The 16,177-nt window shown below is 40.4% G+C and overlaps 1 protein-coding gene across 1 annotated transcript in view; it reads right to left on the bottom strand.

The window, feature by feature from the left end:
- Positions 1-4,598, bottom strand: part of LOC119806195 (tear acid lipase-like protein) — a 32,326-nt gene extending 27,728 nt beyond the window's left edge. Inside the window, exons 1-4 of the mRNA XM_038317794.1 lie at positions 4,497-4,598; positions 4,172-4,289; positions 2,361-2,559; positions 1,093-1,202 (exon numbers count right to left, since the gene is read on the bottom strand). Coding sequence (XP_038173722.1) covers positions 1,093-1,202; positions 2,361-2,559; positions 4,172-4,289; positions 4,497-4,598 — 529 coding nt within the window. The remainder of the gene's footprint in view (positions 1-1,092; positions 1,203-2,360; positions 2,560-4,171; positions 4,290-4,496) is intronic.
- Between the last annotated feature and the right edge of the window lie 11,579 nt (positions 4,599-16,177).

The raw sequence follows: 16,177 nt of genomic DNA, 5'->3' as shown, positions 1-16,177 counted from the left end.
TTGATAGATAAAAAAATCAAAATATATAATCAGTTAACAAATGCAAATTAAAACTATTAAGATTACACCTTAATAAAGAAATCACACTCCCAAGTAGTCCCTTACATTCCTAAGTGATCTGTGGCAAATGGATATTTGTGCATGAGCACACACGCTAATAGACAAACACACACACACACACACACACATACACACACACACACACACATCATTGTCTTAGTTTCTTTTCTTTTGCTATGATAAAGACCATGACCAAAAGCAACTTTGGTAGAAAAAGGCCATTGTTGCTGCTTTAGATGTAAAATTTCCAATGACTTTACTTATCTTTTGTTATCACATCCCCCCCCACTATAGATTATGTCATGAGCCATCTAATTAAAATAATGTCTTCAAGAACAGAACACAGTTATTAGAGTAAGCAGTGGTAAGACCATGGTGAAAGAAAAAGAAAAAAAAAACATATCCATTCTATTAAAAACAGAGTTAGAAGAATTAAAGGTGACGATGGTGAAGTTGGTAAAATACAGATAACACATTTGCATATGATAGGAAGCATTAATTATGATTTCAAAAGACAAGGAGGGAAGATGGGTAAGAAAAAAAACCTGGTTGACAATTCAGCACCTTACAAGATGCATCCCCAGCTACAGAGCGGGTTGGGCTGTGGCCAGTTTCAAAAATCAGAGCAATCAGAACAAGAGCACCAGTGTCTCTCTTCTCTCGGTTAACTCTACACTTCCTCATTCTGAAAACCATGTCGATGCTACTTCTTGAAATACAGTCAAGAGAACCAAACCTTGAACATTGTTGGTGGGATGGATGCAAACAGCCGCAGAGAACTTGTTATGTATTTGCCGGTACAAACCGGAGCCAACGCAAAGTAGAGTTTGATTTTTTGGGCCAGTTGTTGATTGGCTGAAAATGCTCCAAATGCTGAAAGAAAGTAAAGTAAGAGACCAGAGTTCTCTCCTGCTCCGAATTTCTTGTGTCATTTGACAAGTTTGTAATTGATATTTCTAACAATGAAATTATTTTTAAAAGAATTTCTTTATTTATCCAAAACATAATATGGTCAGATTTTACTCAACATACCGATAAGAGTGCCCTGGGAGTGGCCCACATAGTACAATTGCTTCTGTCCCGTTTTCTGAAGGATGAAATCAATGGTGGCTGGAAGATCGTATTTTATTATTTGGTCATGACTGCATTAAAAGCAGACAAAAAACCCTTAATTATTTATGAGTAATAGAATTTACAGTGTGTTTTAATTATGACCTCAGGAGTCCCAGGGAGTGAGTTCTGGGTACTAAGAGAACATTGATCAGATACTACCTATGTCCCTGCTTGAGACTGCCAGTTCATTCAGTGCCCTCAAAATATCTGTTGTGTTCCTACAATTCTGAAGACTGCATGGAGCTGAGAAAACTTGCTATGGCCATAGCCAGATAAATTTTCAGCTAAATTTCAGAGCATTTTTGTTCCACACTAAAAATTCTATGACATTACAACATCCAATATTTCCATAATATAAATAAGAAGCATAAACTGTTTTAATTTTCACAGAATGCTGTAAATATGCCACTAAAGATCTGGATATTGAAGGACTGATATATCAGGAATCAGTTCAACTACATTTTCTAATTAATGGAAGAATTTAACCATCTTCATTTTGCTTTGCCCCTGTTTCTCCTTAAAAATAAGACGTTTTTTCACTAGAGTAAAATCAAGTTTTGGATAATGAGATTACACATATTGTTTGTATTCACAAAGTTGTATGAAGATTTTTTAAGCAGTGTGTAGATGGGCAAAGAAATAGATAAGTGAGTGGCAAGGGTCTAGTCAATAAATTGCATATTTTACTTTTACTTTATATTAATAGGTAAAATAAAAGTCATACATAAGTTATTACAAATAAGTCAAAACACATACTTGACAATTAGACATGTTAAGGAAGTTTCCATTCTAGTTCAAGGAATTTATGTTAACTTCAAAAATCTTTAACACATTCAGCTGAGGGAATTTTCCAGTTAGTACAATGTCTTTCATGCAAACACATGACCTTAATATCCAGAACCCAGGTAACAATAAAAGTTGATCCAGTGGTAGCAGTGCGAAATCCCTGCATTTGGGAGGTAGATAAAGGAGACTCCTTGGAGCTTGCTGGCCAAGCAGTCCACTGAGTTGGGACACTCCAGGTTCACTGAGAGACCCTGTCTCCAAAAATATGATGGCGATCACTTAAATGAGATATTTGATCAACCAGTGGCTTCCAAAGGCGCTTCACATACATAAATAAAAGTAAACTAATAAATAAGCACAGCTGTTGGGAATAACACACTCCACAAAGCATCTCTTCCTACCTGAATGCCCAGAATTCCTTAGAATTAGGGTCCATGTACACATGTTTCCTGGCATAGATATTGCCTCTACTATTTCCCATCCACACATCATAACCAGCATCTGCCAGCAGGAAGCCCAGACTGTTGTTGGGAAGGTTGGCAACCCAGCTGCCAGATGTTAATATGTATCCATGTTGCAAGTAAACTACTGGCTTTGGAGCTGAAAGAAAAAAAATGGAAAGTATTGCTATTTCTATTTGTAGTAGTAGTGATAGTAATATTATTACTATTATTATTAGTTGTAGTAGCTTTATTAAATTTATGTGTATTGGCATTTAGGTTGTATATATGCCTATATACCACATTTTTACCAGGTGCCCATGGAGGACAGAAGAGGGTGTTGGATCCTCTACAGAGACAGTTACAATTAGTTGTGATCTGCCTTGTAGGTACTCAGAATTGTATCTGGAAAAATGGTCAGTGCTCTTAACTAATGAGTGAGCCATCTTCAAGTTCCTAATGATATTATTGTTACCACCACCATTATTTTAGGTGTTCAACTGTGGGTGAACTATGACATTTCCACATGTAGATAATTTTAATTTGCTCGTATAAATCTCATTACCTTCTGGTTGCCTACTCTCAGTCCCAGAAGATGCTTTTCAATGGAACTTTGAAATCTTCATTGTACAGCTGAAGTTAATTGACTTGTAACCCAAAGGGGTGAGTTAAGACTTTATTACACTTCATGTCATGTTAATAAACACTATTCCATATTCTTCATGACAAAAGAGTTGTGTCGGTTGTAAGATCTTATGGCCTTCTTCTGCTCCATTTACTCTTACAGAAATACACTTACTGAATATATTTTATTTCTAGAATTTCACACTTATATTCTTTTCTGATAAGGAGTTTTTATCTAATGATACTTTAGTATCAATGAGAAATATATGTAAGTAGGAATATTCTAGACCCAAAACATTACTAAGCAGATTACTAAAGGGAATACTCTAGACCCAAAATTTACTAAAGAGATTAGTAAGGGGAGTATTCTAGATGAAAAACTTACCAAGCAGATTACTAAGGGGGGCGGGGAACCTTGAACTTGTCCAGTATTTGTATAGTCAGTCTGAGAACCAAGACCTAGACCCAGAGTAGAACAGCTTTCCTCTGTCCGCAGAAACAGTAATGATGATTTTAACCCAATACGTAAAGCACCTGTATTAGTTATTTTTCTGCTGCTTTGATAAAATACCATGAGCAAGGTAACTTATAGAGGGAAGTGTTTATTTAGGTTTATGTTTCCAGAGGAAAAAGTGTCCCTCATGGCATGCAGGTAGTGCAGCAAGCAGCAGGAATGGCCCTAGGAATAAAAAGTTAAAAGCTCACATCTTCCAACACAAGCATGAGCAGAGAGAGAGAGCTCAGAGTCTTGATACATTTCATCTCAAGCCTGCCCCATACTATGCACTTCTCTATACACTTCCTCCAGCAAAGCTGCACTACCTAAAGTGCCCCAAATAATGTCAGTAACTGACTAGCAAGGATTCAAATACATTAGTCTAGGGAGAACTTACTCTTTCCAACCACATTAACCTACAGAATCAGGGTGTCTGAATGCACTGACTGTGTCTTCATTACAGAAAGCTAAATTCTAGGCAGATTGTACTCACCTTTCCTACAATATTGGTGAACTGAAGCCAGGTGTCACTCAGGACCTCTTTATATAAGAGACTCGGGAGCTTTTGAGTCACTAAATTTACAAGCAGCATTAAGGAGCCCTGGATAGATTGTATTTAGCTCAGTACATGTTCCTCTCGCTCAAATCTTACCTGAATTACTGAAGTCATTTTTCCCAAATGGAATTCGGTTAATTGAGAGGATGTAACCATCTTCAGTCACAACCTCATACTCTTCACTTGGATAACCCCAGTAGGAAATCACCTCGCTCTAGAAAAAAAATATTTCAAAGTACCGAGTTTCATAAGTGACTTAGTTGGCTATTGCTATGATTCTCAAAACAGAATTTCTTTTTGGTTTAGAGTAATATAATCTATATAAAGAAAACATTCAAAATATAATAAATGTGGTAGTTTGAAAAGAATGAGTGAAGCTAATAGTGGCAAAGTATTTTTGTCATGGACAATAGGAACTTACAACATTCATATTGGCTTCAGGATTCCTGGTTTTTGGTTTAAGGAAGCAAAATGTCTTCTCCAGTGTAAGGAGGATGCACATTGTTTGCAGTAGCAACTGCATTTTAAATCTGCTGGGAAAGCATAGTTAGCATGCTGTAATTTATGTCACAGTGTTAGCTCAGCTTACTGGATGCACATTAGTCCACCTGTAACCCTTCAAATTGAAAGTTAGCCTAATCACCTAATAAGAGTCTGATCAGTGCCTCTTTCCCTCTCAAAGAATAACTTGGAAGAAATGAAAGATTATTGACTGAAGGCATAAGTCACAAACAATCCCACACCAGTTTGGAATCACCCTCCCAGACAACAGCCCTCTGTGCAATCAGGAAGGGAGCCTAGTCACCGGAAGCGGAACCGGAAGCCAGAGTGTGAGTGGAGGGAAGTGGCTGCATTTTTAAAGAGAGAGACCTAGCACCAATGGGCTGGTATCTCTGCGGCTATTGGCTGAAGGAGTGGAAGGAGCTCCTGCAACAATTGACTCACTTCTCATGAAAGCCATTTCTCTCTCTCTTTCTTTTCCAGCAAGGTTTTCATGAAATAACCCAGTCTTTTTGGAAAAGCTCACAGAAAACACTAAATGACATAGTTTCGTAATGAGTATTTCTCATTTTGATGAAAGTCTACTGAGTATGCTAATACAGATCTCCTTCCAATGTGACAAGCAAGAAAGGCTAGGAGGAAAGATAGAAGGAAGATAGGCCAGCACGGTGACACAGAACATAGTGAGCAGTCATCTGGACTGTAGCTTGTGAGCTCGGAAGTCCTGTGTCTATTTCACAATGCACACTGTCATCATGGCCTTCTCAGTAATTGCCACTGTTGCAAGAATTCTACTAGTATTCTGAAATCATCTTCACAAATGCACAAATGCTATTAGTAAACATTGAATATAGGCTCAAATCCCCTTGCCTGCAGAGGCTCTGATCACAGTGCCTGTCTCTTGATACTATTTTAATAATCACCCATTTTTCTATTCAAGTTACTGTGGGAGAGATAGACTCCTGCATCATCACAAGCATATTGTGTGTTGGCTTCTGTTCCTTCTTAGTTTTCCTTAATTTCCCAAATATCCAGACCCCAAACAAGTGGGAAAAGTGAGAAAATGTATTTTTTAGTGAAAACAATTTTAGCAATGTAATCAAAGTTATAAATTTCAAGTTAAGTTATGCTTTACCTAAGATAAATATAAACTCCACCTATTACCATCTAAATTGCTAATTAAAATCAATGACATTTATAATTTCAGGGTCTCATACTCACTGTCAAATACAGCTTCTTTAGGCTTTCTGAACTCCAGATGAAATATATTCCATTCCTTTTTTCCACTTATTATAAACAGTTGGGTGACTGTGTTCTTTGGATGCCCTTTTATAAAATGTGCAGTGGCTGCACTTGAAGTGAACTCTGCCATTTGCCTACGTCAAACCAGTACATAAGCTCTCAAGGTGAACATTGTTCCAAAACAGTTCCTGTACTGTTGACCACGAGATTTTTCACTTGTTAAAATCTTTCTTCTCATATCCTCATTGTCTGAGCATGCTGTACCATAAACAATACAGCTTTCTTTGGCTTTTAGGTGGGGCACTGATGACTTATCAAGACAGATTTTTATTTAAAACCTTAAATATGACTCTGGTCTCCTGAGGAACTTTATGGTAATCAATATAAAGATAGAGTTATATAGAGTTCTAACTGAATCACTGAAATGTGAACAGTCACATTTCTGCTGAACATGTGTGCCTGCCTCCCCCATAATCTCCTCTACCCGCCCTCCTCCTTTATGCCCCTCCTACTCCTGTCAGTCCCCTCTGTTCCCTGGATAGTTGCACTTCCACTTTCATGTCTTGTGTCATACACTTTCATGTGCTTGCACAGTTTTACATATCTATATAAAACCTAGGCACTACAGATGCAAGGACCCATATGATTTGTATCTGAGGACTGGATAATTCATTTAATATGATTTTTTGATTAAATCTATTTTAATGCAAATGTATACAACTTCATCCTTCCTATGACTACAGTATTCTATTGTGTTTATATACCACATTTCCTTTATCAGTTTTCCTGTTGTTGGGTATCAGCATTGATTTTGTAACTTAATTCCTACGAATAGTGCTACAGTAATAATTGATGTGTAACTATGTCTGCGATAGGTTGACTTGGAAACCTTGGTACAGGATGATCTATGGTAGATATATTTTTAGTTCTTGAGTACATCCTATAACTGAATTAATTATAAAAAGAAATCTGTTTGACAATATTTACAAGACATGCAGGCAAAGGAACATTTATAAACAGACTGAATGAATATATTCATGAATTCATTTTTAAAGGTGTTGGGCTTAAAAAACAAATATCCAGCAAAAAGAATATCAATAATCAATACCAGTGAACATACACTCAAGTAACCTACAGAAATGGAAAATGAAATTCTGGGCTATAGAGCCTCCCATTTGTATTTTCAACGGGACTCCTATAGCTTCTGTCTGCTTTCATTCTAAAGCAATTGTTACAATAGGTAAAGGACCATAGTCATAACTTTGAATCTCCTCTATGACACACAAAAGAATCCTAGACAAGCGCAGACCTAATTGTGTGACTGCCAATAAGTGATCCATATGAGGGAAAAGGGCAATGGGGAGAAGGGAGGGCCAAGATAACCTGAGTTCAATGGAAAGCTTGGTTAGTTGTTGTTTGATGAGTCCATTGCCCCTCTCCACCTGAGGATTGTGAGTGGTAGGGAGTATGGAACTTCCAGGAGATATTGAGAGCTTCTGACACAAGCTCCATGACCCTGAAATTGAAGGCTGGCCCATTGTCCATCTGGATGGTTCATGGAATACCAAACCGAAGAATGATGTGGTCCAGGAGAACCTGAGCCACCACATCTGCTGTTTCCCTGGAGGCTGGAAACACTTCTATCCATTCTGTAAAAGTGTCCACAAGTGTTAAAAGATAACAGAGGTTTGTTTTTTTTTTATGAGTAGGCATATGAGTGAAATCAACTTGCCAATCTTCGCTTGGTTGGTGTTCACAAAGCTGGTGTAGAGACAGTCCTATGTAGAGAGCCCCTTGTGGATTGGCCTGGGCACATGTCAGGCAGAGGAGTGAACCTGTAAAATAGAATCTCAGAGATTCATGGGGTCAAAAAGAGGCTCCAAGAAGCAGAATAAAGCTTTGGGCCCATGTGTAAGGTCTGGTGGATGTCTGAAATGATTGACAATGGCTGGTCTTGAGGAAGGATCATATGGTTATTTAACTAGAACCACCCATCCTTTGTGATCCCCCATTTTATAAGCTCATCCCTCTTTTTTAGGTTGGTAACAGGGCTGATAGGAGGGAGTTAAGAACAAAATATGTTCTGTGGAGTCTGAGGAGCTGAAGGCCAGCCCCCAGGCCAGAGTCAGCCTTGGAATTACCTAAGGCTACTGGGTCCTTAGAGGATTGGTGTCCCCAACAGTGAATAATGGCTATTTCTGCAGGGAGCTGGAGGATCTCCAAAAGTTTGGCTATAAGGGGTCCATTAACTATGGGAGTACCCTTGGTAGTAAGGAAGCACCTTTCCTTCCAGAGTGCGGAATGAGTATGGGCTCTTAAGAAGGCATATTTAGGCAAGGCGGTGGTGGCACACACCTTTAATCCCAGCACTCAGGAGGCAGAGGCAGGCAGATCTCTGAGTTTGAGACCAGCCTGGTCTACAAGAGCTAGTTTCAGGACAGGCTCCAGAAACTACAGGGAAACCCTGTCTCGAAAAACCAAAAAAAAAAAAAAAAAAAAAAGAAGGCATATTTAGAATTAGTGTAGAAATTAGGCTATTGGAGTGCCCTAGTCAAGGCAACTGAGTCAGCCTTTTGTGAGGAGGTTCCCATTGGCAGGCGGGTCACTTCGACTTTGTCATAGAAGTGACAACTGCATATGCTGCCTGTCAGTTTCATGATTTATCTATAAGGGAACTTCCATCAACAAACAGGGTGAGTTGGAGATCTGTAAGTGGCTGGCCCAGAAGACCCAGCTGGGGTAAGGTTAAAGCCTCTACAGCCTCTGGGCAAGAGTGAGAGAAGGTACGGGGGGGGGGGTGGACAGGAAGGAGAGTTGCGGGGTTTGGGCAGGACTGGAAGCCAATGTAATTTGAGGTTTTTCTAGAAACAGTAAATGAAAAGCCTGGACTCATGAAGGCCCAAGGAGGGAGAGAGAGGATTGTCTCAGAATCTCTGATAGGCGATGGGTGGAATATACTGTGATTGGCCCAGACAAGGTGATCTTGAGAGCCTCCAGAGTGAGTTCAGCTGCTGCTGCCAGGGCTCTCAGGCATGGTTGCCATCCACAGATGGTGACATCCAGCTGTTTGGATAAAAAGGTGACAGTTCGATTCGAAGGCCCAGCCTGTTGGGTTAGAACTCCCGTGGCCACTCCTGACCTCCCATCTGTATAGAGATGGTAAGGTTTTGTGGGGCCTGGAAGAGCAAGAACAGGGGCTGTTAGACTGGCATCTCCCGGTAGAGAGTAGTAGCCATGGATAATGGCCAGGTGGGTGATAAATCCTACTGGTGTCTCTTTGGCTGCCTGGTTCAGAGGCTTGGCTGTAATGGAAAAGTTAGGAATCCAATGGCAAAAGAACCCTAACAGACCCAAAAATGAGAGGATCTGATCCCCTGTGGTTGGAGGCTGTAAATCCTGCAGTGCCTGGACCCTGTCAGAGATGAGGTTCTTAGACCCTGGACTAAGTTGAACACCCAAATATACCACTGTAGGAGAGCATAGCTGAGCCTTATTTGGTGAAACTCGATATCCCAGGGATCCGAGGAAGTTCAGGAGCATACAGGTGGCCTCTTGGTACAGAGACAATGTTGGACTGCAGAGAAGTAGGTCATCCACATACTGGAGGAATGTGCTAGAACCTGAATCAAAGTTTGAGAGATCTCAAGCCAGAGCTTGGCCAAAGAAATGGGAGGTGTCTCAAAAACCTTGAGAGAGAACAGTCCACGCAAGCTGTTTGGAGGGACTGGGAGTCAGGGTCCTCCCAGGTGAAGACAAAGAGGAAGTTTGAGTCTGGGTGTAAAGAGACAGTAAAGAAGGCATCTTTTAGATCCAGACCTGTAAAGTAGAAGGTGGTAGGAGGGATGTTAGACAGGAGATTGTAAGGGTTGTTAACCACTGAATGAACTAGAATGACTGCCTCATTTATGAGGCCGAGGTCTTGAACTAGGTGGTAACCACCAGAGGGCTTACACACAGGAAGAATTGGAGTGTTGCAAGGTGAGTCCATAAGAATTAAAAGTCCTTGAGATAGGACACGGTGATAATAGGCTTAAGGCCTTGGCAGTGGGTTTCAGAAAACTGGGGTCTGGAAGGGAAGGTTGAAGGGTCTTTAAGGCGAACTAGCACTGTTGGTGAGTATCAATCACAGGAGAAGAAGTGACCCATACTTGAGGATCTACTGGATAAGTGAGTGTATGGACAGAGCAGTCTGGGGTAGGAACCTGAGAGGCTGTTAGAAGTGAGAAGAAAGTGTGACTCAGGACAGTGGTGTGGGAGCTAAAGTGAGTGTGGCTCTGTAGCAGCTGAGAAAATCCCCACCCAGAAGTGGTGCTAGGCATGTAGGTATCACTAAGAAAGAATGAGAGAAAAATTGTCCTGCAAGAATGCAGGGCTGTGACAAAGTTTTAAGTAGGGAGGAATGGTGAGGGGAGCGTAAAGCCCAAGTGAGATGCTAGGAAAGTGTAGAGAGGAGCAGCGGGCCGCTTCCTGCCGCCTGGCTCTCGGCTGCCTGGTCGCCACACGGCTAGCTTTACACCCATTATAACAACACACAAACTGTATTCTTTTAAACACTCCCTGGCCCATTAGTTCCAGCCTCTTATTAGCTAATTCTTACATCACTTGCTTTAACCCATATCTAATAATCTGTGTAGCACCACAAAGTGGTGCCTTACCGGGAAGATTCTAGCAAATGCCCATCTTGGGCGGGAGCTTCATCACGTCTGACTCAGAGAAGAGGGGCATGGCAATCTGACTGAGCCATCTACCTCACTTCCTTCTTCCTGTTCTGTCTACTCCACCCACCTATGCTCTAACCTATTAGGCCAAGCAGTTTTCTTTATTAATTAACCAATGAAATCAAAAGATTGATAGAAGACCTGCCTCCATCAGAAAGAATACATAGCCCCCTCTCGAGAATAAAAGCAATGGACTTACCTGCTACCTGCAGCTTTACCCTAGGCTCGGATAGGGTTATGGTATATACCAAGTCTAGGCAGCGTCAATCCTCTGCAAGGCTGAGAAGTTTGAGGGTTTACTTGCTGATGTTGCTGAAGCTGGACCTTTGTGGCGTGGCATAGAGGACAAGCCTGAAAAAGGGGATTGTGATTTCCAGTGTCCAGGTTGCTAGCAGATAGAGCATAGTCTCATAGGGGGCTTAGTGAAATATCTTACCACATGGCCATTTAGGCCACACTTGAAATAGCCTGCCTGTGAGGTTGACTTAGGCTGGGCTCCACCAGGGTAGAGCATTGTGGTTGGCTTCCCTTGCCACCCTTATTGTGGCCTTAGGACAGCTGCTAAGGCCTGAGCCTGCAGTTTAACTGCTTGTTGTAGCCTTGTCTGTCAGGAACTCAGCTGTTTCTTCTCGGGCATTAAAAACTTTAAAGGCAATTTTTACCAATTCCTATATAGGGGTTTAGGGACCCTCCTCAGCCTTTTAATTTTTTTTTCTAATATCTGGTGCTGACTGAGAAATAAAATGGGTAGCCAAGACCGTGGCTCCTGTTGGGGAGGCTGGATCTAGCCTGGTATACTGGACCATGGTCTCTTGCAACTGATTTAAAAAACTGGCTGAATTTTCATCTGCTAGCTGTGTAATCCTCAGAATTTGTCAAAAGTAACTACTTTTTCTGAGACCATTTCCATATCCTGACAGAGACAACGAAACATGATGTCCCACCTTTGTTGGCTGCTTTGGCCAGGTTGGTAGTCCCAGTGTGGTTCTGTGGCTGTCACAGCCACTTCTCCCACAGGGACCATACTGCCTACCAAATGAGTCTGGTTTGCATATTGCCTAGCTGCTTCTTGAATTCTATTTCATTCCTCAGGAATGAGAGTAGAAGCTTGGGTGACATAATAGTCATGTCAGGATAGATCGTAGACCTGGGTTAAATAATGAAACTCTTTAATATAATAAGAAGGATTAGTAGAAAAGGAACATAGCCACTTTTCTATCTGAGAGAGATCAGGAAGAGAAAAGGGAATATGAACTTTCATAATGTCATTGACTCCTGCCAACTCCCGAGAGGACAGAGAAGGGAAGAGCTATGGTGGGATCTGATATGGAAGGAGACTGGGGAGGATTGGGATGGGCTAGCCCAGTGTGCAGAAGGGTCCAAGGGTGGGAGGATGATGTAGAAGGGGGAGAGGGGAAGAAGGTGGGTAAGGTGGAAGTTGACCTCGAATTTCTGAATTGGCAAGGGAGGGGGTAGACAGGGAAGGAGAGAAATGTGGAGAATGTTGCTCCACAGCAAAGGCTTGGGTAGTGTGGGTTTGAGGGTGTAAGAGAGAAGCCAGTGCCTCTGGCTGCATGGTTCAGCTAGAATTGTCGGGGTTCCAATTTCTAGATGGCCAGGAATTTGGAGGCATTTTGGCCCTAGGTGCTGAGAGACACTGGCTACTGAGGGAAGGGCTAGAGTGCAGAACCCCAAAACCATAAACACATGTAAGCTCTGCCCTTTTGTCCCTATGGTGACTAAAATTTTCTAGGGCCCAAAGGATGATAAGTTCAAGACTTCCTTCTGGTGGCCAACACATCATATTGTCAAGATAGTATTGAGGCCAAATCTTAGGCTGGCCTCGAACTCGTGATCCTCCTGCCTCTGCCTCCTTCAGCAAATCCTACCGGCATGCGCCACCACAACCGGCAGAGGCCAAATCTTAGAACATAGGGAAATGAGCTGTTTGGGACAGATTGAATTGGACAGCGCCAATTTACAAATATTTTGTAAGAGGCATCCTAGGGGCAACAGTGGATATGGCTTTGAACTGCAAATGCCGATTTTAAAGTCTATGTCTGACTGCATGGCCTAAGTCTATTACAGTGCATCTGCCAAAATAGCTCTTAGGCCTAACAGAGTCATGAAAATTGAATGCTAGGCATCCCTAAAACAAACAAAATCGACCTCAGCTAGGCCCAGCCTAGCCTCTGAGATTGAACTCCTGGCCCAGATTTGCGACTTCCACAAGAGTCAGATAACTGACAAAAGTAAATACAAATGAGTCCCCCCAAACCCTACAGCATAGACAAGATAAAAGGAACCACCAAGATGCAGCAGCTGTAGCCAGGGAGGTGGTTTAGCATGGCGTGGAGAACTCAGATTGTGGACTAGGGCACTTCTGACATGTAGCCATAGGCCACTGCAGAGAGGCCGTTCTATCTTAGTGGGACCTCCAGGTTTTAGAAATTTTCCTAATGCGAGCTCTCTGCCAAAGCAAAAATTCCAATCAAGCCAAATGACAATGAGCCAAAGTAAAGGAGGTCCAGGTTTAATGAGATTTCTGCACTCTCGGGTGGCCCTGAGAGAAACCAGAAAGCTGCAAAAGCAACCATGGAGGGGGGGGGAAGGCCACATGGGCACTTTCCTGGGAGCAGTTTAAATGGACTGGGGAAGTAGTCAAGGTTTTGTTGGGCTATCTTGCCCTTCCTTGGGGGAGGGGTCAAGGTTTTGGTGGGCTGTCTTGCTCCTCCTAGGGCAAGGGGTCAAGGTTTGGCAGGCACATGGGTGGGACATCCAAAGATGGAGGCCCAAGACTGGAATTTACAGTTGCTCTATGACATATTTGACAATTAGGTAATGTTTATCCAAATGATTATTTTAGGTTCTACCATAGAACTTTTAAATTAATTATAATTTTCTTCCTCCTTCTTCTCTCTACTTTGTTCATTTTATTTATTCTTTGTATCCTGCTTGTCTGGATTGGACAGCATTCTTGCTGTCAACAGTTGTGGCAAGGGCAGTTCTTGCCCAATAGGCCAAAACCACCAAGAAGAAAACAAGCTCTATATGGAGAGTGTCTTAGGTTCTCATCATTCTCTTTGGAGTAGATTGGTGCTGCCAAGAGCAGTCTCACCTCAACCGAATTCTAAGGTATTGGGGCATTTAAATGTTTATAGGTCTTTATAGTGTTTGAAGATTACCAATCAATATGGAATATATCTTTGTGTATCTAGAAAGCCTAACTAACGGAACTTCCAGTTGACAGATATGGGTGACTATTAATCTGTAATTCTTAATAACCTATATATCTTAAAGACTAAAGCTTCACATTATAAAATTAGACAATCTATAATAGATGTATAGTATAAGGACAATGACTTCTAAACTTTGACAATAGACAAAAATCTCTTAATCAGAGTTAAAAATGTATAGTGCAATATGACAAAATTATCCTTAATTCACACCCATATATAAAATATCCTAACCAGAAGTAGAAACATATATACAATATGACAAATATAATTTTAAATTTGTAAAAATATATAAGAATTCATACAACTGCAAATTATATAAAATGGATTGTTATTTTAATTTATAAGTAGATATAATAATTTATTTTACTGTCTTATCCTATCATTTCTACCTTTTTCTATTCCAAATGAGATTCCTGAGTCTAATCTTTATTGCTCCCCCAACCCTATAACAACTTATACCCAACCCTTACAGATAACAATTATCCATAATCCTGAGAAAAATGAAGAAAAATCTATCTGTTGGGAGAGGGGTCGTCATATTCTTAGAATTACATTCCGGGGTACAATGGTATTTCTTTGGGATCCTGTAAAAAATTAAAGCAATGGTTAAGTCTCATGAGGACTAGCTGTAACATTTATAGCCAGTCTCTGAGTAATGGGTAAGGCTCATCTGAAGTTCTGGCTAGTTTAGCATTAAAAAATGGACTATATCAGCTAGCCAACTTGGAATTGTTATGAGTAATTTGTAGTCCAAACCTGATCTTTGAGTGGGGTTTATTGGCCCAAGAGCATTATAATAGACTTGGTAGTGACAGTTGTGGGGCCCTATCATCATTTTGGAGACTTAAGAGATCACCGTTAGGAAAATTTATTGTTCACTGTGGTAAACTTAACATTAATAATAGCAAACAAAGTTTAAATTTTAAGATAGATATATATCTAAAGAAAGGTTCTAGAGAGTCAAAATTAGTGTGAAGGGAAAGAGATTTGAGACAATGGTCCCTAGATTTTGGTTTTCTTCTGTCCCACACCAGGTGGCTCTTCTACTATGAGACAGAGACTCTGAATTATTCTTTAACAACATGATTGGATTTAGAGAAGGAGAGAGCCACACTCCAACTCCAAAGCCAGCTTTTGCAATTGAGTCAGAAATTCATTCTTTTTTAAAAATGAGGAGACATTAATTTTTAGGGAGTGAAGTTTTATCTTGTAGAGAATATTGGTACCACCACGTCAAATGGGTTTGCTGACACCCCAGGGTTTCCTGTTGCACAGAATATAGAAGTCCTTGTGCTTGTAGCATTTTGTTTTACAAATTGAATTGTAGAATTTCTAAGATGGAGTTTACTGTAGTTTTAAAAAGAATTGAAGGCAATCAAACAATGATGATTTGTTTTTTTTCATCTCAAAAAAATTCCCATATATTAAGACAAGGAACACACTTTGAGGCACCTGTACTTTCAGTCACAAGCATGCTACACGGAAATATTACTGATGAGTATTAATTCATGGGCATTTCCTAGTGCTTGAGTAAATATTAGTTCTGAGAGATCATATCACTTTTACCTGATTATGGGGTCACAGCCTGTGCTCCAATATGCAAGATTTGACCACACATGCTTGATTTACCAATGAACCTACTACATCCAAATAAGCAAGGAAAGGCATGGAAGGATTGTCTCCCATCTCAAAGACACCTGGACTGTGTTTTGTCTGTCCTGAAGATAATGTTTTAGCACCTTAAAATATTGTCCAGGTTTCTTTGTCAGAGCTAATTTTGTGTGGAATGTTAGCAGTTATTCAAGTGGTTTTAGAAAATAATAAGTATGAAGAATGGTCGTTTTTGCAGAATGTAAACAGAAAATAGTTATAAAGTTTAACAAAAAAACGTTCATTTAATAATTATGAATAGGTCCTGCTTGGGCTTCCCAGTGTTTGTCCTGCACAATTTTCTTTTCTGAGGACTACAATAATAATACCAACAGCAATATTTAAACATATAACCTGGAGAGGATTGGCAATTGTAACAATTAATTATAATTAACCACATCACATAAAGAACCATACTTTTCTTTAAAAGTAAAAATATTATATTTGTTTCTGAGTATTAATAATTATATACACAGTCTTCAAACACCTAGAATAGAATAATCCTGAGATTATTCTCAGTGGAATTGTATAGAATTATTTCTTTTTTAATTAAAAATTTTAAAATTCATTTACATTAACACCACAGTTTCCCCTCCCTACCCTCCACATACTCACCCCCACTCCATCCACTCCCCAGAGAGGGTAAAGACTCCATGGAAACTCAACCAAGCCTGGCATATTGGGTTGAGGCAGGACCAAGTTATCCAGACTGAACAAAATATCCTAACCTGAGGACTGAGGGATGAGATCAT

The sequence above is a fragment of the Arvicola amphibius genome, chromosome 1 (genome assembly GCF_903992535.2).
Source record: "Arvicola amphibius chromosome 1, mArvAmp1.2, whole genome shotgun sequence".
NCBI classification, from domain to species: Eukaryota; Metazoa; Chordata; class Mammalia; order Rodentia; family Cricetidae; genus Arvicola; species Arvicola amphibius.
This window is presented reverse-complemented; position numbering and strand designations above follow the sequence as displayed.